The 26,361-nt window shown below is 37.0% G+C and overlaps 1 protein-coding gene across 2 annotated transcripts; it reads left to right on the forward strand.

The window, feature by feature from the left end:
* The first annotated feature begins 1,996 nt into the window (after positions 1–1,996).
* On the forward strand, positions 1,997–9,218 carry LOC112027106 (uncharacterized). Of its 2 annotated transcripts, XM_065761027.1 has the most exons (8): positions 1,997–2,686; positions 4,281–4,588; positions 4,899–5,633; positions 6,342–6,470; positions 7,763–7,966; positions 8,058–8,258; positions 8,693–8,845; positions 9,071–9,218. In XM_065761027.1, exons 1-7 carry the CDS (start codon positions 2,422–2,424, stop codon positions 8,813–8,815), a joined length of 1,965 nt encoding a protein of 654 aa, XP_065617099.1. In that variant the 5' UTR covers positions 1,997–2,421; the 3' UTR covers positions 8,816–8,845; positions 9,071–9,218. The 2 variants fall into 2 exon arrangements, with proteins under 2 accessions (XP_065617099.1, XP_023915548.2); XM_024059780.2 differs by having other exon boundaries at positions 1,998–2,686; positions 8,693–9,218.
* Positions 9,219–26,361: the final 17,143 nt, after the last annotated feature.

The following is a 26,361-nucleotide window of genomic DNA, read 5'->3' on the forward strand; positions in this document are numbered from 1 at the left end:
ACTGTTGGCCATTTTAAGTTGCTCTAAAGCAATAACTAAGTGTCAAAATCATTGCTTTATTTATTTTTTATTTTTTTGGAGTGGGGTGGATCCTAATTAGTAATTAAATAATTGGTTGACACTTCTTACTTTTCTAAATTAATACATTTAGATTTCAAATCTCTCCTTCTCTAATTATCGAAATATTTATATAAAATTGTTCTAATTTTATTCAATAACTCTAAGATAAATCACTAATCATATTATTTTAAAAAATCAAATAGGCTAGTTAATGAACAATTAAATTTGTGTTGTCATCCTATCAAAAAAAAAAAAAAAAATTGTGTTGTCATCTTTCTTCTCAAAAAAAAAAAAAAGGGTGAGTTGTCATCTAAAATCAATTTCTCTTCAAAGGGAAAAAGAAAACTAATAAGAATAGCTTAAAGGTATTGTAAATAAATGATAAATAAGCTCGTAAAGTTTATTTGATACATCACTGAATTCTCTCTCTCTTTATTTATTTATTTATTTTTAACTTCAAGAAAAGGATACTAAAAAAAAATAAATAATAAAGGGTTGGATTACTTTTTGATTATTACCAACCTTTTCAGTTTATAATAATTGGGTCAAGGGTTTAAACTTTAACTTTGTAGTAGAAAATGAGTTAGAATTATGGTGGTAGAAAGAAGTAGTCACCATTTGCAAGCTTATGATTCCAAATAGAATATATCTTATATTAAAAAATAAAAAAAAAATAAAAAAAAAAAATCAAAGAAAAGGAAAGAAAGTAATTTCCTTGGTCATTACTCACGAGCCATCTCAAGAAATAAAGGAAAATGAAAAAATCACTACAAATTTTGATACAAGGATAAAATTTAAGTACAAGTACAATTATTATTATTAATTTTGTATGCAAAAACAACCAGTAGGATTTTATTCTTTCTTATAACTCATTGAGATTTCTATATCCATCAAATTGACCCTTGAAACTAACTTTTGTTAGCTCTTATTAATGAAAGAATCACGTGATTATTACTTACGCGACCAATAACACAAATCAATTGATGAGTTTTCTTAATGTAACCACGTGATGATTGTGTAATTTTTTTGTCCATTAAACATATCACATGGGTTACTTAAAGGGGTAAAACATGTGTTGTAAAATTAATCTGGATAAATTGCAAACTATACACCTAAAGTTTGGGGGTATTTAGATTTTACATACTAAGTTTAGATTTTACAATTTGAAGTTCTATTTTGTCTACATCAACAGTCTCTCCATCTATATTTTCTATTAAATACCACATAAACTTGTCACGCGTGTTTAGTTCATCTAATAAAATGATACCACATTATATTTGTAGCCTAAAAAAAAAACATGGCATAATAAAAATAACGTAACATCATTTTATTGAACAAACTAAACACGTGCAACAAATTCATGTGGCACTTCACATAAAATACGGATGGAATAACTGCTAATACAAACTGGATATAACTTTAAGTACTTCTAAATTTTAGGAGTGTAATTTGAAATTTAACCAATTATTTTTTTCAAAATTCTATATTTGGTAATCATATTAATCATGTAGCATTAACCTGAAAAAGTTTGTTTCCCATAAAGCTAAAAAAAAAAAAAAAAAAAAAAAATTTGAGAGAGAGAGAGAGAAGAGGAAGGGTAAAACCTGAAAAAGTTTGTTTCCCATAAAGAAAAAAAAAAAAAAAAAAAAAAAAAATTTGAGAGAGAGAGAGAGAAGAGGAAGGGTAATTTGGTGAATTGAGAAGACAGAAATAAATAATTAATAATAGTGTTATCCCGTAATAAAAGGGTAGTTCTGTCAAGAAAAAAAAGGCGGACAGGTTTGCAACTAAATATTCAAGTGGTGTCAGATACTACATTATTCTGATTAGCGATGGATTTCCCCCTCTGCCAATTCTACCTTTTTTTTTTTGTTTACACGATGAAAACTAAAAAGCAAATATAAATAATAAAATAAAATAAATAAAGAAAACACAAAAAACAGAGAGAGAGAGAGAGAAAAAAAAGGAAGCGAATTCAAATACCTTCCTAACAGCAACAAAGCAAAGGGCCTTTGAAATTTTTTGATTTCAAAGATCCTCTCCTCTCCTCTCTCTCGCTCTCGCTCTCTCAAACCCTAGCCTCTCCATGAAGCTTTGAGTGAGAGATTACCATTTTACCCCCCCACCGGAAATATCACAGAAATGCCCAAGGAGCCTCCTCCGCCACCATCTCCGGTGGTTTCATCATCATCATCATCATCAAGTCCCACATAAAACCCTCACGCGGAGAGAGAGAAAGAGAGAGAGATATAGAGCGAGACACTCGTGCGTTGAATTTGAAAAAAATTAACAAAATTCAATCCAACAACGTACATTCGTTGATTGATTGAGAACCGTGGGATTGATTGGTTGATTGAAAATATGGCGAAAGGAGGCCCTGTGGGAGAGCGAGTAAGGAGGATCTTGCGGACGTTGTTTTTCATGGTGGCGATGGTGGTGTCGCTGCTTGTGTCGTCGCTGCCTTTGCTCGTCGCCATTGGCGACGTGCTCGTGCCGTTCGTACTCATCTCGAGCTTCACCTGCATCGGATGCTACGGTATCAAAGAGCATTTGAGACGATACGCTTTCAAAAGCTCCTTGACCGATATTCCTCTCGTCTCCGTTGTTAGATCTCTCATCATTATCTGTACGTTCTCTGATTTTTCGCTCTTGAATTGGAATCTTCGTTTCGCTGGTTCCTTAAAGGAATCAAAATTCAAAGCAATATTGATTTTATTACTATTTTTGTGATTTTGAATGAATTGTGATCTTCGTGTTTCTGGTTCCTGAACGAATCGAAATTCAGAACCGTATTGATTTTTATTTATTTATTTTTGGCTTCTAGCTTTTGTTTATTTTTAGTTGTTTTTTGAAGGATTGGCATCTTCTTATTGCTAATTCTTCGATAAATCAAAATTTAAAATATATTGAATTTTTTTTTTTTCAAGTGGAAAATTGTACGGATTTTTTTTGTGTCTTGTATCTTTTCTTCGACTTTTAATTTATTTATTTTTTGTAATTTAAATTTAAATTTTAAAATTTTGTTGCTTTTGAATACATTTTGATCTTCTACTTGCCGATTCTTCAAGGAATCAAAACTCAAAACTATATTTTATGAATATGTTTTTGTCCTCGTAAAATCATGTGTATTTAAAGATTTTTGTTTTTTTTTGGGTGAATTGCAACCTATGTTTGGTTGCTGAGAAAGTACAGAAAAAAACAGACTTTTATAAACGACCTTTTTTTTTAAGCTGGTGTTTGATCCAAAAATAAGGCAAAAATTAATTTGCAGTGAGATATAACTGCTTTTATCACTGTTAATTGTTTTCTTTTCCCTTAATAACTTCTATGCTTTTATGGAAAATACTTATTAATTTTGTTAATCTTCTTCATTTTCTATATTTGAATTTTACGTTTAGATAAAGGAGATTACAGTCCGTACAAGGTTTTTTTTTTTTTTTTTTTTTTTTTTTTTTTTTTTTTTTTTTTTTTTTTTTTTTTTTTTTTATTTTTTTTTTTCATCGTTGTTTTGATTACTAAGAAGCTTAAAAAGTAAAGTCCTTTATGAATCTAAAATTTGCTGTATTTGGCTCAGCTAGCTAAGCTTTTTGTTCTTATTATAGTTCCTAAACAATGAAAATTTTGAGGTTGTAAAATCTGAAATTATAAGATTCCATTTTTTGTAGCTTACAGTACAAGTTTCGTTCTTTTAAGGTGGGCAACTGCTTTTACGTGTTGAAATATAGAAAGTGTGGATGCTCTGTTTTTAGGGAAAAAATAGGAATCAAGTTCTCTCAATTGCATGTGGAACCTAAGAAACACGAACTCCCACTTTGTTGCGCTGAATTTTTAGTATTCTTTTTTCTTTTTGTTATTCTTTTAAATTCAAAATAATATATGGTGTATGATTCCATTCACATTATGAAAGAGAATTTAATGTTTATGAAACTTGATCTTTTTCTCATGCCGTTATTCAATTTTGGAAAATGCTAAAACCACAAAACTATTTTACAAACTGCTGTTTTGGGTTTGTAAAAGAAATTGTGTCTGTAGCATTACTCTTCAATTTTGTCAATGTAATTTTACCAAGGTGTTCCATTGAAGATTTCTTTAGAATTTTGTAGGCAGAATGTTACAGAGATTGATGGACCTCATACCATATTCAAAATTTTATCATGTGGGCTTGGTTATTATCAATTTCAAGTATTTGCTGAATCTGATCCAGTGTCTTTTGACTGCAGGTGTTTATTCAATGTGTGATGCCCCTGCTCTCTCACATGGTCCATACCTTGGAACTGTGACCTTGTGTTCATTTCTCTCAATTCTTCTTCTTTCAGTTAAGGCTTGTGTTTTCACTGTAAATTCTCAAATTGAGGCTGAAGCTTCACATTCCCTATCAAGGCAGAAGCTCCATTTGAAGAAGTCATGGGGTATGCCTGTCTTGTTTCTCTCATCTGTAGTCTTTGCTCTAGGCCATACTGTTGTTGCATATAGAACAAGCTGCAGAGCACGGAGAAAGCTCTTGTTTCACCGAGTTGATGCAGATACTGTAAGTTTGCATAGTATTTGTCTTGTGCTTTTGCAAATTTCGAAATACATGTTTACTTATCGAAAAGTAAGATGCTTGTAAATGTTGTTAATGCCTATTTGTTTAAGAATGAATGTGCTCTTTTCAATTACATGAGGATGTTTTCCTTACAATTAGACCTTGAAGTTGGTGCATGTTCTTGATCTTATAAAACTTGGTTATGCAACTATATTCACTTAATTGTTGTCAGTTTCTTTGGTAGCACTATATGGATTTATATGGTCATAATGTCTACTGTTTTTACTGACTACTCTTTCAATCAAATTAACAGGTCCTTTCATGCAAAAGTGTTTTGTCTGGCTTCCAGAAGGTCCCACGATCTCCCACACCTTGTGGAGGAAAAACCCCAAAAAGTGACAGTGAAATGAGGCGAAAGCCTTTAGGGTCACCTCGTGATGAAGGGGAACTCCCCGTCAGTTTACTTGCCGACATTGACAGTTCATTCATAACATGTCGAGGGCTTACTCTCCATTACAAGCTCAGCTTTCCTGGTTCTTCACCTCGTTCATTGTCCTCCACTGTCTTTCTTGAACCCAGTCCTAGTTGCGGCTCCCCAAAAAAGGCTGTGGGAAGGCCAAAATTTGAAAGGCATGCGTTAAGTGTGTTGTCAAAAAGCCAATATCAAATGCACAGGAGCTATAGCAATCAATTTCACAGCTCTTCACTATATGCTCCGTTATTGGATGGTTCCACAACTCCTCCTGTTCTTCCTGAAGAAATCCCTATCTTGAGCTTAGATGATGCTGGTGAGCAGGGTGAAGTTGGTAAATTGAACTCTGGGACTTTAGAGAGGGACTTGGAGGCAAATTGCCTGTTCGGTATTGTTCTAGTGCATGGATTTGGGGGTGGAGTCTTTTCATGGAGGCATGTAATGGGGGTACTAGCTCAGCAAGTGGGTTGTACTGTTGCTGCTTTTGATCGTCCTGGTTGGGGATTAACTTCAAGAATGCGTCGGGAAGATTGGGAGGAAAAAGTATTGCCTAATCCTTATAAACTTGATACTCAGGTAATTGGGACTAAGATTTGATTGTTATAATCATATTCCTATAAATTACCAGGAAAATGATCCTTTCCATTTGAAATGGATTCATCTTATGGTTCAGATTAAATATAATTTAAAGGTGCATCCAGTGCCACATCAATTACAATTTTAAATGATATGGCATTTTGTACTTTGTTGGATCCAGGGTAAAATCTTAATTGTGAAATGGACTATCTACATTTCAAAGGAAATGGAGAAGATCCCCCACTCGTGTATCTCTCTTTTAATTCTCAACAAAATTGAATTTCTGTCTCTCTTGTTGGGAAGGTGAAGAGATATTAATAGTGTTGTATGGAAGGATGGAAAGTGAAGTTAAATGTCCCTAATACTTGATTTGTCAACATATTTGGAGTTTTGGAATTGGACTTAGATTGAAGTTGGAGTCCTCACTTCATGGTTTTAGATAGGAGTCCAGTTTCAAATCCAAAGTGCAATTTCTGCTGCCAAATGCAGCATCAAGTGTGACAAACTGAGTGATCCATTTGTAAATCCAAAGCACATTTAACATGTACTGGGGGCATTTCCACATTTGTTGATCTCATGATCCTGTTGTGGTTGCTCATTTTTTTTTGGGGGGTCTTTCTCCCACTCATTTTATGTATTCATTATCTTCACCCTTTCTGTCTGGAACAAATTTAGATTTAGGTCTGAATATTTTATCTGATGTTTCAGGTAGACTTGCTTCTTTCTTTCTGCTCAGAGATGGGGTTTACTTCGGTAATTCTTGTTGGTCATGATGATGGAGGCCTACTTGCTTTAAAGGCTGCACAAAGGGTTCAAACATCAATGAATTCTTACAACGTGAGTAACCATCTTCTTTTTCTATGCCGATTAAATCTTTACACACCAAAGGAAAAAGGGAAAAAAATGAATATTTTAAATTTCACCTTTCAGGCAGAAAAAGGATCATATCATTTGGTGTAAGATCTAAAATGTCAAAATACAAATACCTTAACACTGTGTTTGGGTTTGGATGAAGTAATTAATATTTTCATGGAGAATTGAAAATGTAATCCTGCCTAGTAATTATTGTTTGGCATAAATAAAGAAATCTCATTCATCTAAATCACCAAAAATTCCATCCGACTTTACAAGTAAATGATTAACTGGATTTGACCATAGCCAGTAATGATCTTGAGCTTCACGATCTTTCTCTCTGTAGTCTGATCCAGGGAAAACCACTGTACTGACTTTCATTCCTTTTAGCATTGGTATTAAAATATAATTATATGCTTGTTGGGTATCAACAAAGCAACTGGGTTTTTTGGTCAATACCAGTTCTCTGGAGACTTCTTCCAATTAAATTGGGTGTAACTCCATTTGAAGGAAATTTCCATTTTTCTCAATCTCTCAGCATTGAAATTCCATTTTCTGGAAATTCTATTATAAGATTTGAGAAATCAAGATGGAAACTAGATCAATAATCCAGGCTCTTGGGACTGTAAATTTGCATCCTTTGTTGAGCACATTCTTTGACTACTGTTAAGCAGAATGAAAGTGGAGAGAGGACTTTGTAATAATTGTAATGGACATTTTGTCCGGAGGCATGGCTCTAGTTGTCAATGTTCACTTTGCTAGTGATGTTTGATATTATTGGATATATGATGGTCAGCAGATAATGGTGATGGTGTTCAATGTAAATGGCATTTTTTGGGCAGGTTTAGCACAGGGTGTGTGCATTTTATTGGGAGGATTTTGGAAATAAAGCATCAGTAGATGGAAGTTCTTGAATTCCTGCCAAAATTTTCCTATAGATATTTGAAATTCTTCCCTTGCTCAAGCCAAACAAGGAATTCTTTGATGCACTAAAATTCAGCCTGCAACCTTACCTAAACAAAGGATAAGAGTGCTATTTCGTCCCTTACTCATCCATGAATTTTATTTGCACTATTATCTTGAGAGTGCTACTCCAGCTTTTGGGTTCTTGAATTTCAGATTTAAGCTAATTAACAATTTATAGGCTCAAACTAATTCTAACATAATGTCTAAGAGTCAGAAAAGTTGTATAAATAACTTTTTGTTCTGTCATTTTGTGCAAATGTTTCCAACAAATTCCAAAATTTTCACCTTATTTATTTATGTGCATCATTCAGTTTGCAATTCGAGGAGTAGTATTGCTAAGTGTTAGTTTGTCAAGAGAAGTGGTTCCAGCCTTTGCAAGGATTCTTCTGCATACTTCACTTGGGAAGAAGCACTTGGTTCGTCCTCTACTGCGAACAGAAATCACTCAAGTGATAACTCGCCGTGCATGGTATGACGCTTCCAAGCTAACAGCAGAGACTCTAAGGCTTTACAAGGTACACCTGCACCTCCTTAAAACATAGACAGTTTTATAAATATATCAGTATGTTAACAGTCAATTGGTTCGCTGTTGTGTAATGCAATCAGGCGCCCCTATATGTAGAAGGTTGGGATGAAGCACTCCATGAGATAGGTAGATTGTCATCTGAGACGGTCCTTTCCCCACAAAATGCAGAATCATTAGCAAAAGCAGTTGAAGACATGCCGATGTTGATTATCACCGGAGCTGAAGATGCCCTTGTTTCTCTTAAATCTTCTCAAGCTATGTCTTCAAAATTTGTAAATTCTGTAAGTATTGTTCTATGATTTCCTTTCTCTATTACTTACTAATAGTAAAGCCGATCTTGGGACTTCACCAAACTTATTGAGGCAATGTTACATGGGAGATGATAAATCTTGTTGTATCAATTCCCATTGTGGTAGCAAATGCTTGATGATTGTGTGGAAAATCCAGGCAGTTAAGAGACATTCATTCCCGTCTCTTTTAGTCTCTCAATGTTGTTACACATGGAGAAAAAACCTTGGTTCCATCCCAAAAATCCTAAGCAAAAGACCTCTTTTCTGGTTCTCTTGGATCAGCCAGTTACATTGAAATTGATTCCTTGTTTTTAGAAAATACATGAATATCATAAATATTATTTCACAAGGATAGGATATGTAAAAGTAATTTCCTCTCTACTCTAATTGATCTAATATATACCATGATTTATTTTGCGATGCAGAGACTAGTTGCTATATCTGGATGTGGCCATCTTCCACACGAGGAGTGCCCCAAGGCATTACTTGCAGCTATATTACCCTTCATAAGCAGACATTTATTTAATCCAGAGTTGCAAAACCAATAGGGGGATTCATTTGTTTAACTTATAAATAGGGTAGGGGAGTTTCCTTTTGTTTTGCTTTACCTCCTTTTTTTTGTCTCTCTCTCTAATCGTTTTCTTTTCTTTCAATCAATTTACTCAATAGAAAGAGACAAATGCCATCTCTTTCTTTTGGGCATTTTTGATTTGCTAGTTTGGAGCCTAATCCTTATTCTCCGGGGTTGTAAAGCTCTCTCACTTGTATTTTTCATTTGTTTTCTTTTTTATTTTCTTTTCCAGGTTTTCGTTTCAAAAATACTTGCTAAAAGAGACTGTTATTTTCTACTAAAGGAGTGGAAAATAGCATATATTTGTACATGTATCTACTATAAAATTGGGAACTAATGCAATTGGGCATGGTTTTTGTCCCAAAAAATTCACTCTTTAATTATTTTTGGTTTTTCCGATGCATGCTGGATTCCTTTGTCCTGCCCAACAATCGGCTTTAGTTATATATAGGACTAGAATTCAGAATCGGCTAACTGGGAAGAAGTGGCATATTTCCATAAAAGAGATGGTGTAGGAGCAAATATAGCGTTGGGTTGCAATGAAGGTGGTGGGAAATTGAGCTGAAGCTGGTTTGGTCACATTGAAAATGAGTATGGTTTTAACCATAGGCTTAGAATTCACAAGGTTGGCTAAGCCAGTTCTGGCCTAGTAGGGACCAAGTTTGGCTCTAACCATCAATAGGAAGATGACATTCGATCTTGTCATTGTACGACTCACTTAATCCAACTAATCAAGTGAGTTATGTGCAATGCACATGACGGGACACATATCATTTTTCTATTGGTAATTGAATCCAAACCTTTACTAGTAATTTATTCCTTAGTTTTAACATTTTGTAATACACTTAATGAATGAATAAGTTAGGCTCTTCAAAAAAAATTGGTGTAAGTTTTGTGTTCCGATTAAATAAACCCATTTTAGCCCAGCCAATTGAATCGATAAGCTAGTGAACAAGAATCCAAGGCGGTCTAATTGTTTAATTAGACCACTCATGTAATTGAGTCAATAAAACTAGATAAAATTTTGTGGGTTTTTTTCCAACTCATGTAAATAGTGACTCATTAAGGCAATATCAAGTCTGAAGAGGTTGTTAAGAGCCGTGTGTAAGTTGTAGCTTAATTGGCACCTTTTGGTGCACAAGTGTTTGGGGCTCTAAGAGGAAATAGTTCGAATTACAAGATTAACAATATATTGTAACTATTTTAGGGAAAAAAAAAACAATTTGGAGAGGCTATTATTAGAACTATCAAATAGGAAGTTATAATTATAAATAGGGAGGAAAGCAGGGGCTATTTCTGCAATTCTGTTTTGAACGGAGCATTGTGCTGCTCTTGGGGCATTTCTCTTGCAAGCCTTAGAAATTCTCCTTGCTGTTCGCACTTGGTGTAGTTTTTTTCTTTGTATCCTGCTGTGTGATTCTTTGGTTTTTTTTTTTTTTTTTTTTTTTTTTTTTATTTTTTGGTGGTGTTGGTTATCGCAACAAGATTTGTGAAGTGGTTTCTCCAATAACTTGCTGTAACATTTTTTTTTTTGAAATATAATTGCTCATTTATTGAAAAATAAAATATGATTATTTTTTAAAAAATTGAATGAAGATTAAAAACAATGAAAAAAAATCTCAAATGGTCTCACCAATTTCAAGCTTTTCATTGATATATATAAAACAATAAAAAATTTTGAAATAACAATTAAAAAAGACGAGAGAAAACTTGAAATTGGATCTATATAAACAGATTCCGAGATGAGTAATTTAAAAAATTATATAAGAAGGTTTGAAATTTCAAGCTTTTTCACTAAAAATTCAATAAAATAAATAAAGTTGAAATAAAGATTAGTGAAAGAAAAAACTTAAAATTGATTGCAAATAGACTGATTTCAAGAGGTGTAATTTAAAAAATAAAAAAGTGCTCATCTTGAAATCAATATTTTTTTATAGGGTTACAGCCTAAAAGTAATTGAAATAGTACCACTTTTCTTAGAGTAAAGATTAGATTCAGTGCTTTGTTTTAATACATTAAATTTGTCATGTTGGTGACAAATGGTCAAAAGTGGTCATGTGTCATCATTGTGACGAATTCAGTATACTAAAGTATTGGACTTGAGATAAATCTTTTTTTTCCAAAACTCTTAATTACGAAAAGCTTTCTTGAAAGAGAAAAGGGAAACAAATTGCACTTTTCTTAAAATTCAAAGTGATTTAATGTGTTGTGTGCATTAATAATTCAATTAGCATTGACAGAAGGACATTAGAATATTGGTCTTATAAACAATCTAATCTTTAACATACTTAGATTTAATTTCTCTTCCTTTCCCTTTTCTTCCTTTCAAACAAACAAAGTTATTGTTAACTCAAATGTGAAAATGCGTTGAACTAGATAGCATCCTAATCCTATCTTTGTATTTTTAGCATTTGGGTATTAATAATCACTTTCTTCTTTTCTAGGGGTGGGATAGGAAAAAGGATTTTTTGAAAAAAAGAAAAAATCTTAGGGAACCATAAACTTTCGCAATAAAAGGAAAATACAATTGATTATCAAAAAAAAATAAAAAAGGAAATACAATTTTTTTTTATTTTTTTATTTTTAATGAAACAGATGGAAGAGACACTTGCAGATCTTCAAATCACAAATTAAAAGTGAACCTAATATCTTGAGCCAAAATGATATTTTTACGAAAGAAGGTTGTACAAAGTATTGGGGTCCTAAACTACAGACTTAAGGAGTCTTTTGGCTAAATATTACTAAAATTAAAATATATTTGTGTTATAGGTACTGTTTGAAGTTATTTGTGGAAATGAGGAGAGAGATTAAATTTCAGCAACAGTGTTGCCGAAATTCAACAAAAAGTAGGAGAGAGGATGAGAAAAAGGAGAAAAGATAAAAGCCTAATGTTTGGAACAATAAATCTTGAATTTCGACAACAGTGTTGCCGAAATTCATCTGCCCAAATTTCCTACGCTGCCCAGATTTGTGAGAAGTGCAATAATGAGTGGGTGCCAAAAAAAAAAAAGTAATTGTGGAAATGGTATTGCCAAAAATGGTAGGAGAAAAAAAAAAGTGAATGCGGAAGAATTAAAGAAAAATATATAAAGTGTTACGTACACAATATTTTTACAATATTTTCACAATAAATTACAGGTAACTGGTTATTATTAATTCAAATTTAAATTTAACTTTGAAATTACTATTTTAATTCAACAATAACAATAAGTAATAACCTGACACTTAGAATTTATTGTAAAAATATTGTAAAAATTGTGTGCACTTCATTTCTAAAAAATTAAAAAAAAAATTCAATTGTGGCCGAAATACCATTGCCACAATTGAAAAAAAAAATTCCTACAATTTCGGCAATGGTATTGCCGAAATTGTGGGATTTTTTTTTTTCCAAAAATGTGTCACACAATTGAATTTTTTTTTTTTTTTAGAAATGAAGTGCATACAATTTTTACAATAAATTCTAAGTGTAAGGTTATTACTTATTGTTATTGTTGGATTAAAATAGTAATCTCAATGTTAATTTTAAATTTGAATTAATAATAATCAGTTACCTGTAATTTGTTATGAAAATATTGTAAAAATATTGTGTACGTAACACTTTATATATTTTTCTTTAATTCTTCCGCATTCACTTTTTTTTGCCTACCATTTTCGGCAATACCATTGCCACAATTACCATTTTTTTTGGCCACCTACTCATTATTGCACTTCTCTCACACGTCCGGGCAACACAGGAAATTTAAACAGATGAATTTCGGCAACACTGTTGCTAAAATTCAAGATTTATTGTTCCTGACATTAAGTTTTTCTCTTTCCTCCTTTTTCTCATTCTCTCTCTTACTTTTTGTTGAATTTCGGCAACACTGTTGCCGAAATTCAATCTCTCTCATCATTTCCACAAATAACTTCAAACAGTACCTATAATGTAAATATGTTTTAATTTTGACAATATTTAGTCAAAAGACTCAGGCTTAGGGGTATTAATAATCACTTTTTTCTTTTCTAGGAGTGAGATAACAAAAAGGATTTTTTGAAAAAAAAAAAAAATCTTAGTGCACCATAAACGTTCGCAATAAATGAAAAGACACTTGCAGATCTTCAAATCACAATCTTTTAATGATGAACCTGTGTAAGCCACGCTCTACTGAACCCTCCACCATTTGCACCAAAAGGACGTGCACTCACTCTCCCATTCTGACTGAAAAGTGAAAACAACCCACCTTTGCATGTAAATATCATTTGAGCGGTCTTATAGTTAAATTGGTCCATCTTTATTTACAAAATGTTTGAGAGTCTAGAAAAAAAAGAGTTTAAACTATGAAATTAATAATATGTTGTAATTATCTCTAAAAAAAATTATCATTTGAGCATAAATATGGGTCATAAATTTTTCTTTTGTTAAATATGGGTCATAAATTTTTTTTATTTTTATTTATTTTTATAATCAAATATGGGTCATATCATATTTATCATTAATATAACTTCCTCAATGATAGCGAGTTACAAAAGCAGTAGAGTTATCAAAGTTTAAGACCTCCATAATAGCTAAAGGAGGTGTTACATGATAAACAAAAGGCTGTGACTGCGAACAACCAATTTAACATGCATAAATGATGAGGAAGAAGAAAGATTTGCATGATTTCAAATATTTTATTAGAGAGGATATGACTTCTTTTCAAATGGTAATAGATTATTTAAAGTATATATCAAAACTATTTGATGATCGTGTGATTAGATGACATTGAATATATAGAAAAATGTTGGACAAGTATTTAACACTTCGTTTGCTATATTTATTTGGGAAAAGTTAACAAATATCTTAGGGGTATTGATTTAGGAAATATTTTTAGAAATTTTTTATGGGAAAAAAAAAGTAACTGAATTTCTAATAGTTTTAAAAAAAAAATTTCATAAAACAATATTAAAACTTTTTAAAAGTAGTTAATTAACAAATGTCTTAAGAACACCCATTAACCTACCTTATTTATTTATATAATTAGCATTTAATTCCTACTTACCCTAAGGTGCACTTAAAGAATAATAATAATAATAATTAGAAGATATATATATATATATATTGTATCTATGTTTAAAATCGTGAATGTTCATTTTTAATTTTGGCCAATTATTAAAAGAAATTTAATTTTGTAAAAAAAAATTTACTAGAGTATGAAAATTATTTTTATTTGTAATTTATGGCCAGTTTTAACTTTTAAAAAGAAATAATTAGGTATATATTGACCTATTTATATACTTGAAAAATACAATAAGTTTTGTTGAGGTTCAAAAATCAAAGCCCAAGGCCCAAAGAGATAACACATTGGACTAACCCCATGAGAAATAAAAAATAGAGAAATAAAAAAGTTGGGCTCAAGTAATGAAGAGAGAAAGAAAAAAAAGAAGAAAAGGATGAGAAGCCTAAAGAAGTGGGATCCAAAGACTCATGGAGGAACAAACTTTTAAAACCCATAAAGTAAAGGAAAAACCCAATTGGTAAAGATTAGCAAGCTAAAAAAACAAAGAAGCTCGATAGGAAGAACTAGGTCAGGATCTCAGAAACTGCCAGGGGTTCGAGATCCCTGGGACGCATAACACAGCTTAAATAGGATTGAAATGACTCAAAGGAAAACACTAAAGAGCACAGAGAACGAAGGACAGATGAGTCCTTCTCAAGCGCCCAATGATGCAGTCAGGAACCAGAATGTATAAAGCAATCATTCATGAAGAAAGGATCGATATCCCAAGGAACCCAGAATGAGAAAACAATAAGTGGGAGTGGCTAGAAGGAAACTTTGACCCAACAGAAAAGGATTCCGCTCACTTGAAAAAAATGACAAAAAGGAGGACGACCAAAAGCTAGGTTTGAAAAAAGTAAGAAGTTTTGAGAAACATGAAATTGAGAACAACTTTCTAAGCACACCCTAGAGGGAAAAGTCGGCCATGAACTTTCAAAGAAACAGCACCGAAAAGAGGAGATTATGAGAAACGGGAAAAGACTCAGCCTTCTAAGTGATAGGAGCAAAACAAGCTCTAGTGTCTAAGGAGGGGCAAAAGAGAGAAATCACTAGTACTCCGGAGCCCTATGGTTATGCTATAAAAGGAAGAAGTAACCAATGTTGAAAGCACTCAGCAATAGAAAAATCATAAGAGAATCGCTAAGATAACTCTGTAAAACTCAAGGAAAACAGAGGAATATTTTCCGGTATCCCCGAGAACAGCCACTATAGCGCATACTTGGATTCAAAAGAATTCAAACTTTGCAAGTCTTGGAGGCTTAAATAGCCAACTAAGTCTGTAATTTTTTAGTTTATTTGAACCTTGTATCATGTCTTAGTGAGCACACTGTAATTATGATCAAAGAAAATTAACAAAGTACCTCTCATTAATCTAGGGATCCTTAACCATTGTTTTGCATATTTCTTGATTATTTTGCGTTTTCTTTGCTGTTTTCGTTGTCATTCAATATGGATATTCTCGTTTGTTAGTTTATTTGTGTTGTAGGAAACTTGCCATGTGCACCACTTGGATCTTCAACAACCATTTAGCTGCGGTGAACTAAACCCAGTCCACTAAATTATAATTACTTGGCCCAGGATCCTTGGGCTGGTGTGCTGAAGAAAAAGACACGCTCACAAGTTTCAATTAGACCCTAAAGTTGGCCAAGTCATTTCTAAGGCTTTCATGAGTCCAAAACTCTTAACCTTTAGTGTAGAGAATTTTGGACACCTTTATTAAAAAAATAAAAGAAAAATAAATCAATCAAAACACACCATCTCAACAATAGTTTGATTTTTTTCCCATTATTATTCACAATAATCATTGTAAGAGACATCATTTTTTTCTTTTTCTATTTTCAAACCATGATGTTATTTTACTAAAACAAAAGAACAATATAGAGTAAAAAGATTTCACAAAAAATTTTAAAATTTTTGAGGTGACTAATTTTTAATGTTAGGTAAAAATGTGATATAATAAGAACTAGTAGAAGAGTTATGTGGGGCTAGAAAAACAGGTGGCCTTGGCCCACTCCAAGCCAGGCCCAATGGCCCACGCCGAGGATGCATGAAAGGTCCGAGGATGAAAGCGCGATGACCAACCCCCGAGGAACATATCCGAGGATGACCCCGTCCTCGGGCGTCCGAGACCTCGGAAGAACACGAGCACCAACCCACCAAAGGAGACTCCTTGAATATCCAAGGAGGAGAGGGCCCAGTGCCACGCGTCGGCGACGGGAGCACGGCGAAGAAGCAAGCCTTAGGCGAGCTGTCACCTCTGCATTGAATCGCTCACCTAACCTCCCTGGCCGCATTAATGGGGATGTAACCTCTTGACAAGGCAACATCGATCATGGTGAGCCACTTGAGTACGGATAAGACCTGTGATTGGACGGACGGTCAGAGGGAAGGCCAATGGATGATCAACGGAAGGAAGAAGGGGATAGGAGGAAGAGAACTATATAAGAAAGGCGAGCAAAGCAATTAGGGGGGGATTTTTCGGATCATTCAAGGGAACGACATAGAAGGACTTAGAGGTCGTGTTAGTTTCAGGGAGAGGGGTCTCCTCGGACGAGTGCCGAGGAGCTACCCTTAGTTGTAAACTGGGCTCACTCCCCTTTAATAGAAGAAGGCGGGTTTGTATTCCGTTGCTAGTCTGTTAGGGCCTAAACCTTCGTTCCACTCTCTAAAAATGTATTGTTGGGGAACCTTTCTAAATTGAGTCCCTAAAATTGGCGCCGTCTGTGGGGAGGATTAGTGCATTGGCAGGCGCAACGAGCGGCCGTTCCTAAGTAGTTATTTTATGGAAGGTTGGTAGCGACGCATCAAAAAAAAAATTGCAGAAAAGTAGAAGATTCAAAGTACAAGATACAAACAGAGGCTCAGGCAGGCGTGTTTTACAACTAACTTTACAAGCTAATTCTACAAACAGAGGCCTAGGTGGACCTGTTCTAAAACTAGCTAGAGGGAATGGGGCTGAGGCTAGTATGCTCCAAGGCCACTAACAACTCCTTGTTCGGTGCGGCGGAGCTGGAACAAAGAGAGGAGCCGACGCAGGTGCTCTGGGAAGCCCTCCCCCATGACGTTCCCTTGATTCTCTCTAATCCTCATGAGCGTTGGCCATTGGAGACGGCAACACTCGGGCACCATCCATGACATGATTTCGCGCGTTCCTCCGGCAGGGGTGCGCCCCGGGGAAGAGCGTTAGGTACTTCAGGGACATCCCTCCTGGCCACCCGCGATGGCACTATCAGGGTTACGCCAAGGCTCTGCCGCGCCGGAAGTCTGGTGGGGCTGTGGTCACGACGGCTCCTGGCAGGGGCAGATAGGACCTTTGGCCTGTGTGTCCTTACACCAACCCAGGGCCGCCCCATATCTCCTAACTATGGTCACAATCTTGGCAGGGTTATTGAAGGGGCTCGGGGAGCTGAAGAGGACGTGTTTCTAGTTGCGTTGGGAAGTTCATGGAGTGTGGAGAAACCTTTCCCCGAAAGCCTTATATAGAGGGTGAAGACTGGTGGGAATTAATCCACACAGAATTCGAAATGAGAATTATCAGCAGTACTAATCACGAAGATACCAAATCCAAGGGGACAGTGGACCGCTGGATTTGTATCAATTCACGAGGATATTAATGAAGGCGTGTCTCGTGCACCGAAACGTCAAGCGCAGAGCGTAAACGGCTAAGGGACGCCTGTAAATGAAAAAGATGGGACTTGAATGGAAGGCGAGGTCAACACCACGTGTAAGACCATAGTCCAACCCGAGGGGAAGCGTTAGACAAACCAAGGCATTGCATGGTCCTCGGACTCAAGCCTATGGGGAAACTAATCCGCTCAGCTATACCTGGGTACTAGACAGAACCAAGGTATTGCATGGTCCTCGGACTCAAACCTATAGGGAAACTAGATGCTTACAGAAGAATGGAAGCATTAGACAGAACCAAGACATTGCATAGTCCTCGGACTTAAGCTGTGGGGAAACTAACCGCTCAGCTATACCTGGGTACTAGACAGAACCAAGGTATTGCATGGTCCTCGGACTCAAACCTATGGGGAAACTAGATGCTTACAGAAGAATGGAAGCGTTAGACAGAACCAAGGCATTGTATGGTCCTCGACTTAAGCCTATGGGGAAACTAACCGCTTAGCTATACCTGGGTACTAGACAAAACCAAGGTATTGCATGGTCCTCGGACTCAAACCTATGGGGAAACTAGATATTTACAGAAGAATGGAAGCGTTAGACAGAACCAAGACATTGCATGGTCCTCGAACTCAAGCCTATGGGGAAACTAACCGCTCAGCTATACCTGGGTACTAGACAGAACTAAGGTATTGCATGGTCCTCAGACTCAAACCTATGGGAAATTAGATACTTACAGAAGAATGGAAGCGTTAGACAAACCAAGGCATTGCATGGTCCTCGGACTCAAGCCTATGGGGAAACTAACTGCTCAGCTATACCTGGGTACTAGAAGAACCAAGGTATTGCATGGTCGTCCTCAGACTCAAACTTATGGGGAAACTAGATACTTACAGAAGAATGGAAGCGTTAGACAGAACCAAGGCATTGCATGGTCCTCGACTCAAGCCTATGGGAAAACTAACCGCTCAGTTATACCTGGGTACTAGACAGAACCAAGGTATTGCATGGTCCTCGGACTTAAACCTATGGGGAAACTAGATACTTACAGAAGAATGGAAGCGTTAGACAGAACCAAGGCATTGCATGGTCCTCGGACTCAAGCCTATGGGGAAACTAACCGCTTAGCTATACCTGGAGTACTAGATAGAACCAAGGTATTGCATGATCCTCGGACTCAAACCTATGAGGAAACTAGATACTTACAGAAGAATGGAAGCGTTAGACAGAACAAAGGCATTGCATGGTCCTCGGACTCAAGTCTATGGGGAAACCAACCGCTCAGCTATACCTGGGTACTAGACAGAACCAAGGTATTGTATGGTCCTCGGACTCAAACCTATGGGGAAACTAGATACTTACAAAAGAATGGAAGCGTTAGACAGAACCAAGGCATTGCATGGTCCTCGGACTGAAGCCTATGGGGATAGCTAACAACTTCAAAATACCCTAAGTTAGGAAAGACCAAAGCCCTACCTGACCCTTGAGACATAAGGAGACTGCCCACGCATACATTCCTCCCCCCCCCCCAATTATCATGGTTACTGACATAATTGACCGAGATACAATTCATGCAAAGAAAAAGAAAAGAAAGGAAGCAGATAGCACGCAAACAAATTTGGAACCGGGAATGATTTCTGGACAGGTTTATACCACAAGATTTTGTGGGCGGCCCTAACTTGATTGTCGTCCTCGTTTATATAAACCGACGCCCTCAGCACCTTCTCCAAATCTTCCTGGTTGACCAAATGGAAGTGGCGCTCAAAAGCGTGCGGGTCTGCAAACGGAAAGTACCACCGCGTTAGTAAAAAAAAGAAGGGGGAAGAAAAAAGACGAGAACTTGAAACCCCTCCTATTTCCCACTGCCCCACCTGGTATTCCCTCTGTTGTTGGGCAGTAAAGGCCATCGTGCCACTCCCCTGACACGATGAGGAAATCCTCGTTGAGCCCCTTGCTGGACTCAGGGAGGCACTGAATGAGCCGCACCCTGTCGTCCCTCGTATTCAGGTAATAAGACTTGCCCTTAAGGAGCTGAAGGTTGTAGCACCAGTTCACGTCATGGTGGGTCAACCTTAGCCCCATCTTCTCGTTCAGGGCGTCCACACAGCCCAGAATCCTAAAGACGTTTATCCCACACTAGGTAGGGGCCAACCAGAAGTGCGTGAGGTAGTCCCTCATCACCGGCCCCATGGGGATCGTCATCCCCCCTTCAAGGAAGGCGACAATGGGAATTACCACCTCGCCCTCTCGTCTGTGTAAGCGCCAATCCTTGTCCTCACAATATCTCAGACCTACATTGCCGGGAATTCTGTAGTCGGCGATGAATTTCTCCATCGCCTCCTCAGTATCGACGTATTTCTTAAACCTACCCATCCCAGTTGACGCCTAAAAGAATTAAGAAAGAACAGGCGAAGTAGAAGAAGGGGTAAAGAGGGAGAGAGCTTAGAGAGGGATAGAGCGACTTACTGGGAAGAGGAGGAGCTTCTCGGACAGGCTTTTTGTGCTGGAGATGTAAGTGAGAGTGTGTCTGAACTCAGGAAGGACGCGCGGGAATTCTGGAATTGCAAATAAGGAACAGGAAGAAGCGGTTCGTATGGGTATTTATACCTCAAATCGAAGAACCATGCGGGTTTTCCCGCCCATAAATGTGAGACAAACTTCCACCGTTGGATTGGTAACGCCTTATTAGACGTGGGGAGCACAGAGCCGCCTGAATTTAATGATGGGCACGTTACGCGCTCCGAAACGTCAGCGACGTGCCTAGGGCAGATGAANAGGAAAAACCAAATCAGAGGCAAGGAAACCTCTGAGCATTTTCATAGGAACACAAATCCAAGTACTATAGAAAGCAGAAGTATAGCAAAGATGATTTCTATAAGAAAGGAAAATCCAAGCCCACAGGAAAGTTCATACCCCAGCATCAGGAAAATGCTACAACTGTGGAAAGAAAGGTCATTTCAGAAAAGAGTGTAAAGCTAAGGCCAAATCCCTTATCAATACCCTCATTAGTGACCAAGCCGGAAAAGAGGAAATCTATGAGCTCCTAGATCTCAACCAGTCTGACGGTGAGATTTCTAGCAGTGAGATTCGTCAGATCTACCAATCATCCTCCGATTCCTCTAGAGTTTCTTCTAGCACCTCTAGTGGCCAGATAAACCCATTCCTTGTATGGATAGTTGTTGCAGAACAAAACCTCAATGTCATTTCCAACAAGAAGAGCTTCTTTTAGATCTCATAGAACAGATAGAAGACCCAGTCATTAAAGCCCAGAAGTTTACAGAATTCAAGAGAACCTTAGTTAAGGAAACCAGTAAACCTGAAACTAAGCTTCAAGATCCAAAGTTGATTGGAACAAATCTACAAAAGATTTACCAAATCTAAGAAGGAAGTCACAGTTGACGACCTTCAAAGAGAAATCAAGGAAACCAAGTTTGAGGTTAGGACCTTAAACAAGAATTAAACATCCTTAGAATTGATCACAATTTCCTTGACCAAAGATTGAGAAATCTAGAAGTCACTCCTCATCATGACAATGAAGAAGGAACTTCATATCAAAACTTTCTGATGATGAAGTTGATGAAACAGTTAACCCAACTGCAGAAATGGTTCCAACACAAGACCCTGTCCCACCAAATGACAAGTTCTTGGTAACCATCAGTCGGATTAACTTCCAAAAATGGCACTCCAAAGTCAGGATTGTCATAAGCAAAGATTTTGATTTTGAGACCATCGCCTTGATGGATTCAGGTGCTGATCTCAACTGCATTCAAGAAAGTATCATTCCCTCTAAATACTTCCAGAAAACCAGAGAAAGGTTAACTTCTGCAAGTGGAGGTAAAATGCATATTAAATTCAAAATACCAAAAGCCCAGGTGTGTAAAGACAACACATATTTCAAAACCTCATTTGTCTTAGTCAAGAACATGACAGATAAAGTGATACTAGGAAATCCCTTTATGTGTTTGTTGTATCCCTTCAACACAGATAATGAAGGTATCACTACTCATCCTTTTGATCAACCGGTTAAGTTTGAGTTTCTCAGAAATCCTGAACAGAATGAGATCACCATTCTCCAAAATGTTTCAGTTTCAAAGACCCTCAACCTTTCCAATTCTCAAACTCAAAACCAGAACCTTGACTCTTCAATCACAAATGATGTCTCTTTCAAACCATTCCAAGAAACATCTCACATGTTGCATAAAAGAATTTATTCATTAAAATCACATGATTTTCACAAAAACAGTTTAGAAAACAAAGTTTTTGATATACCCTGTTTTTACAAAACTCTGCAGGAAAATAAGCAAAAATCTTATTCCACCACAATGTGGCGTAAGTTGACTTCTTCAGCTCAGAAGAGGAACAGGGGGAAAGCACCGGCATCGGGCTATCCTCAAGACAGAAGGACTCCTGCAGTAGGAACTCCTTTTGTAATGCATGAAGGTGCATCCTCTAAGGGAAACCATAGAGGGTCAACATCCCTTCAGGATTATGTCCCAGCAGAGGTGACATACTCCAGTGGTGACATTAGTGTTACATTGCAGGAAGTTGTATCAGAAGATCTACAATGGAAAAAAGGAGCTTTCCAGACCCTCCCACTTTCCATTAAGTGCATCCTTGACAACCTCCAGTTTGCATGGAACCTAAGCAGATACAGTCGTTTCCAGACAACTCTCCAAGCCCTAGAAATCCATCTAGCCAACCTTGAGTTTGGAAATGAAGTCCTAACTAGTCAACTCTTTGGCAAAGAGGATATCCATTCAACGGATAAAAAGACTATTATGGGTACTGATTATGCTAAGTTTAGCCTTAAGGCTCAAGCTAACCTAAGAAGTGCTGTTGCCAACCTGCTCCCAGAAATACAAAATCATATCCTCTGTTCTTACAATATGTACATATCATTCGACCAATGGTGTGCACACTTCAGAATGCTGGTCACTACCCGCTTTCCGATGATTGGAGAATCAGATGATGACAGAGAGGCCTCCGTTGATAGAGCATTGGCCCAGTCTGCATGGGACGAATACTTTGGAAGCAGTCAAAGGGTTTATTCAAAAGGACACCCTTTTCCTGGCCTGATAATCAACTATGAGGATGGTTATGACGAAGAAGAAATTGACAGAAGTCCTAGCTGGCTCTCTCAAATGTTCGAGTACGGTTTTATCAGATTAATAAAACTAACTCATCATGGCCAGATCGCTCAACTGCCACAGATCATTCAAGATGTCATTACCAAGGGAAGCACTCCCTATGCCTTAGTCAGATGTTGGAGCACTCTCCCACAATGGGATAGTAGCAGCTGGATGGATGTTACACCATCCAAACACCTGGTTTTAATCAACGGGTTTACCCACCAGGGTCCTTGGTGGGAAGGCAATACTTATCTTGATTTCAGCAATCCCCATAATCTTGCTGATTGCTGGAGGACTTTTTTCAGTAATGCCATCCCCATGGTTGCAGAAGAATTATGGAAAAATTATCATTTTGTTGGAAGTACAGGGAGAATTTCTGTCTTCACCACCAGAGATTATTATACTTCAGCCTTAGGCCTCCGCTGGACTATTCCCAGTAATAATCCTAGCGACTTCATCACTAAGCCTTCTGAGTATGAAGATCTAAATTGGTGTGGAGTTTGTGATAAATTCGCCACCTTCCATGAACATGATAACCATGACAGCCCTCCTTCTTGGTACGGCTACGATACTGATTAAAAACAGCAGCCCGGTTATTATGCAAGACAGCTACAGTACCCGGACAAACTACTATTCATCAAACAGTAACGATGAAAGAAAAGCAGGGGGACAAAACACTATTCATGTACAGTGACCATTACTGTTCACTTTACAGTGCCCCGACAAATAATCACGAGGTTACTATTTGCTTTCGGCTGAAATGATTATTCACCCAAGTAAAAGCAATTTACCTTCCGGATTTTCAGCAGCTGAAGACGCTCCCTTCCTCTATATAAGTGAGCCTCCTCTCCAGTCTGAAGCAGGCTTAAAATTACACAAGTCTCAGAGGCTTTAATTTTGCAAGAGTTCAGTCTTAGCTCCTCTTCAGAAAAACCCTCCCTCTCTTTACCAATTGTAAACAGATGGCTTTTATTTCTTGTATCCCAGTTTACAAAAATTGTAACCTGTACCCTTTACATTTCCGCACGGCAATGGAGCTAAAATTTTTAGATTTAGCTCCACTACTGCAAGGGTGTTTTTTGTGTTTGTAGAGCAAAATTTTAGCAATATAGCATTATAGCTATACTGCTGTGAATGCTCTTAGACGTGGGGAGCACAGAGCCGCCTGAATTTAATGATGGGCACGTTACGCGCTCCGAAACGTCAGCGACGTGCCTAGGGCAGATGAATAGACCCCAGTGCTCTTCTCTTCGCCCGAGGATGCGTGCAGCAAGATTTTGAGGGGCTATTGTGGGGCCAGAAAAACAGGTGGCCTTGGCCCACTCCAAGCCAGGCCCAATGGCCCACGCCGAGGATGCATGAAGGGTTCGAGGATGAAAGCGCGAGGACCAACCCCCGAGGAACAGATCCGAGGATGACCCCGTCCTCGGGCGTCCGAGACCTCGGAAAAACACGAGCACCAACCCACCAAAGGAGACTCCTTGAATATCCGAGGAGGAGAGGGCCCAGTGCCACGCGTCGGCGACGGGAGCACGGCGAAGGAGCAAGCCTTAGGCGAGCTGTCATCTCTGCATTGAATGCGCTCACCTAACCCCCCTGACCGCATTAATGGGGATGTAACCCCTTGACAGGGCAACATCGATCATGGTGAACCACTTGAGTAAGGATAAGATCTGTGATTGGACGGACGGTCAGAAGGAAGGCCAATGGATGATCAACAGAAGGAAGAAGGGGATAGGAGGAAGAAAACTATATAAGAAAGACGAGTAAAGCAATTAGGGGGGGGATTTTTCGGATCATTCAAGGGAACGACATAGAAGGACTTAGAGGTCGTGTTAGTTTCAGGGAGAGGGGTCTCCTCGGACGAGTGTCGAGGAGCTACCCTTAGTTGCAAACTGAGCTCACTCCCCTTCAATGGAAGAAGGCGGGCTTGTATTCCGTTGTTAGTCTGTTAGGGCCTAAACTTTCGTTCCACTCTCTAAAAATGTATTGTTGGGGAACCTTTCTAAACTGAGTCCCTACAAGTTATATTAAAAATATTACAAATTTTCCTATCAAAAAAAATATTACAAATTTTATCTCAAAATTTTTTTTTTTACAAACTTTATTACATAAGTTTAAAAACTAATCTATCACCAAATACAAAAAAAAAAAAAACATTTATTTATTTACTAAGTGATTTCTTTAGAAAATATTTATTAAAAGCGGTTGAAACTCATTAATCATATTTATTGACATGTAACTTTATAGTAAATTTTATATAATAAAATAGGTAAAAGCATTAGTATTTTTCTAAATTAAATATTATAAAAATGAGTATATGCGTAACATTACTAAAAAAAGAAAAAAGAAAAAAAGAGAGAGAAAAGCAAGAGGTGGCCAAAATTTAACAAGAAAACCACACGCGCTTCAGATCATCTCTACACTGCCAGACCCAGCTTCCTTTCTTTTAGCACTTCACCTCTGCTACACTACTGCACGTCTACTTACTGAGCCCCGCCAAATCAAACCTGCCCCTCTCACCTCAATATTCTCCCTCTGTCTCTCTCTCTAGTCTCTGCACATATAACGATACTGACCCTCACTGAACATTTTTCAATTTTTGTACTACAAAACTCTGTTTTCCATTCATTTCTCTGTTCTTACTTCTTATGCCTACTACCACACTTTACATTGACTCTTCTTTTCCTTCCTTTTCTTCCTCTGTAATTTTTATATAAACCAAATATATATACACACAACGTACTCTGCTCTGTTTTTGCTCTTCTTTCTTCTGCTTCTACCCACCTCTGCACCTTACTGTCTCGGCGAATCCAACGGCCCAGAAAAAATGGTGGGTTCATAAGCCCCTCTCTCTCTCTCTCTCTCTCTCTCTCTCTCTCTCTCTCTTTTATGGTCGATTATGTATTAAAAATGGTACCCTTAAATTACAATCATAGTTAGTAGTAATACCAACTTTGTTTATGTATTCGAAAAAGGAAATAAATGGGTTTGAATAGGAACATAAATATGGACATGTTGGTATGTATTTGAGTCCAAATGCATTGATTTATGATTGCTTATACTGTAACATTTATGTCTTGACTCTTGAGTTCCCATTTACAAATGCGGTTTATGGGATTTCTGTTTAACTCCAGTTTTGGTGGGTTAGTACTTAGTGCGTGGTGCCTGACTAGTTCCATAGTTGATCCCAAAGTTTTGGAACTAAGGTTTTGGTTTCTGTTTTTGTTTGGCCAATATGGTTTTTGAGCCCTCCTCCGTGATAGTCACCTTTTGGCTTTTGCCACCACCACCACACTATTTGGGTTTGGTTAAAGGTTTTAAACTAATCCTCTGTATAACACTGTTTTCGTTGAAATTTTTTGATGTTTATTTATTTTTATCCTCCAAGATTTTTATTTATTTTTGTATGTTTTATTTATTCGTGGATAATTTCTGAAATTATATAGCTACTACGAGTTTGATCTTAGATTTCTCTTTCTTGTTAGATTTTGGGTTATGTTGAATAGCATAACATTTTGGAAGCTACGTGGTCCAAGGTGGTAGAAGTTATAAAAAGAATAAAACATAGCGAGTCTAACATTTAGTTTTACATTAATATGTACTCTTAAAAATGGTGTGTAATTAGCTGTTGTTTTGATAATGATACTGGTTTTTCCTGGATTCAACCAAGCAGTTTTTTATTCATCACACTTTTTGTTAATATTGATGTGTAAATTTCAGCTGGAAGTCCCATGTCAGTGTTTCCTTTCATA

Source organism: Quercus suber, unplaced genomic scaffold (genome assembly GCF_002906115.3).
Source record: "Quercus suber isolate HL8 unplaced genomic scaffold, Cork oak 2.0 scaffold_392, whole genome shotgun sequence".
Classification (NCBI taxonomy): domain Eukaryota; kingdom Viridiplantae; phylum Streptophyta; class Magnoliopsida; order Fagales; family Fagaceae; genus Quercus; species Quercus suber.

Bases quoted from the DNA above. Each gene is read 5' to 3' on its own strand.
- LOC112027106 (XM_065761027.1), top strand. From the start codon at position 2,422: ATGGCGAAAGGAGGCCCTGTGGGAGAGCGAGTAAGGAGGATCTTGCGG. The intron at 4,589-4,898 runs GTAAGTTTGCAT...TCAAATTAACAG, and splicing joins ACCGAGTTGATGCAGATACT to GTCCTTTCATGCAAAAGTGT. The intron at 8,259-8,692 runs GTAAGTATTGTT...TTTGCGATGCAG, and splicing joins CTTCAAAATTTGTAAATTCT to AGACTAGTTGCTATATCTGG.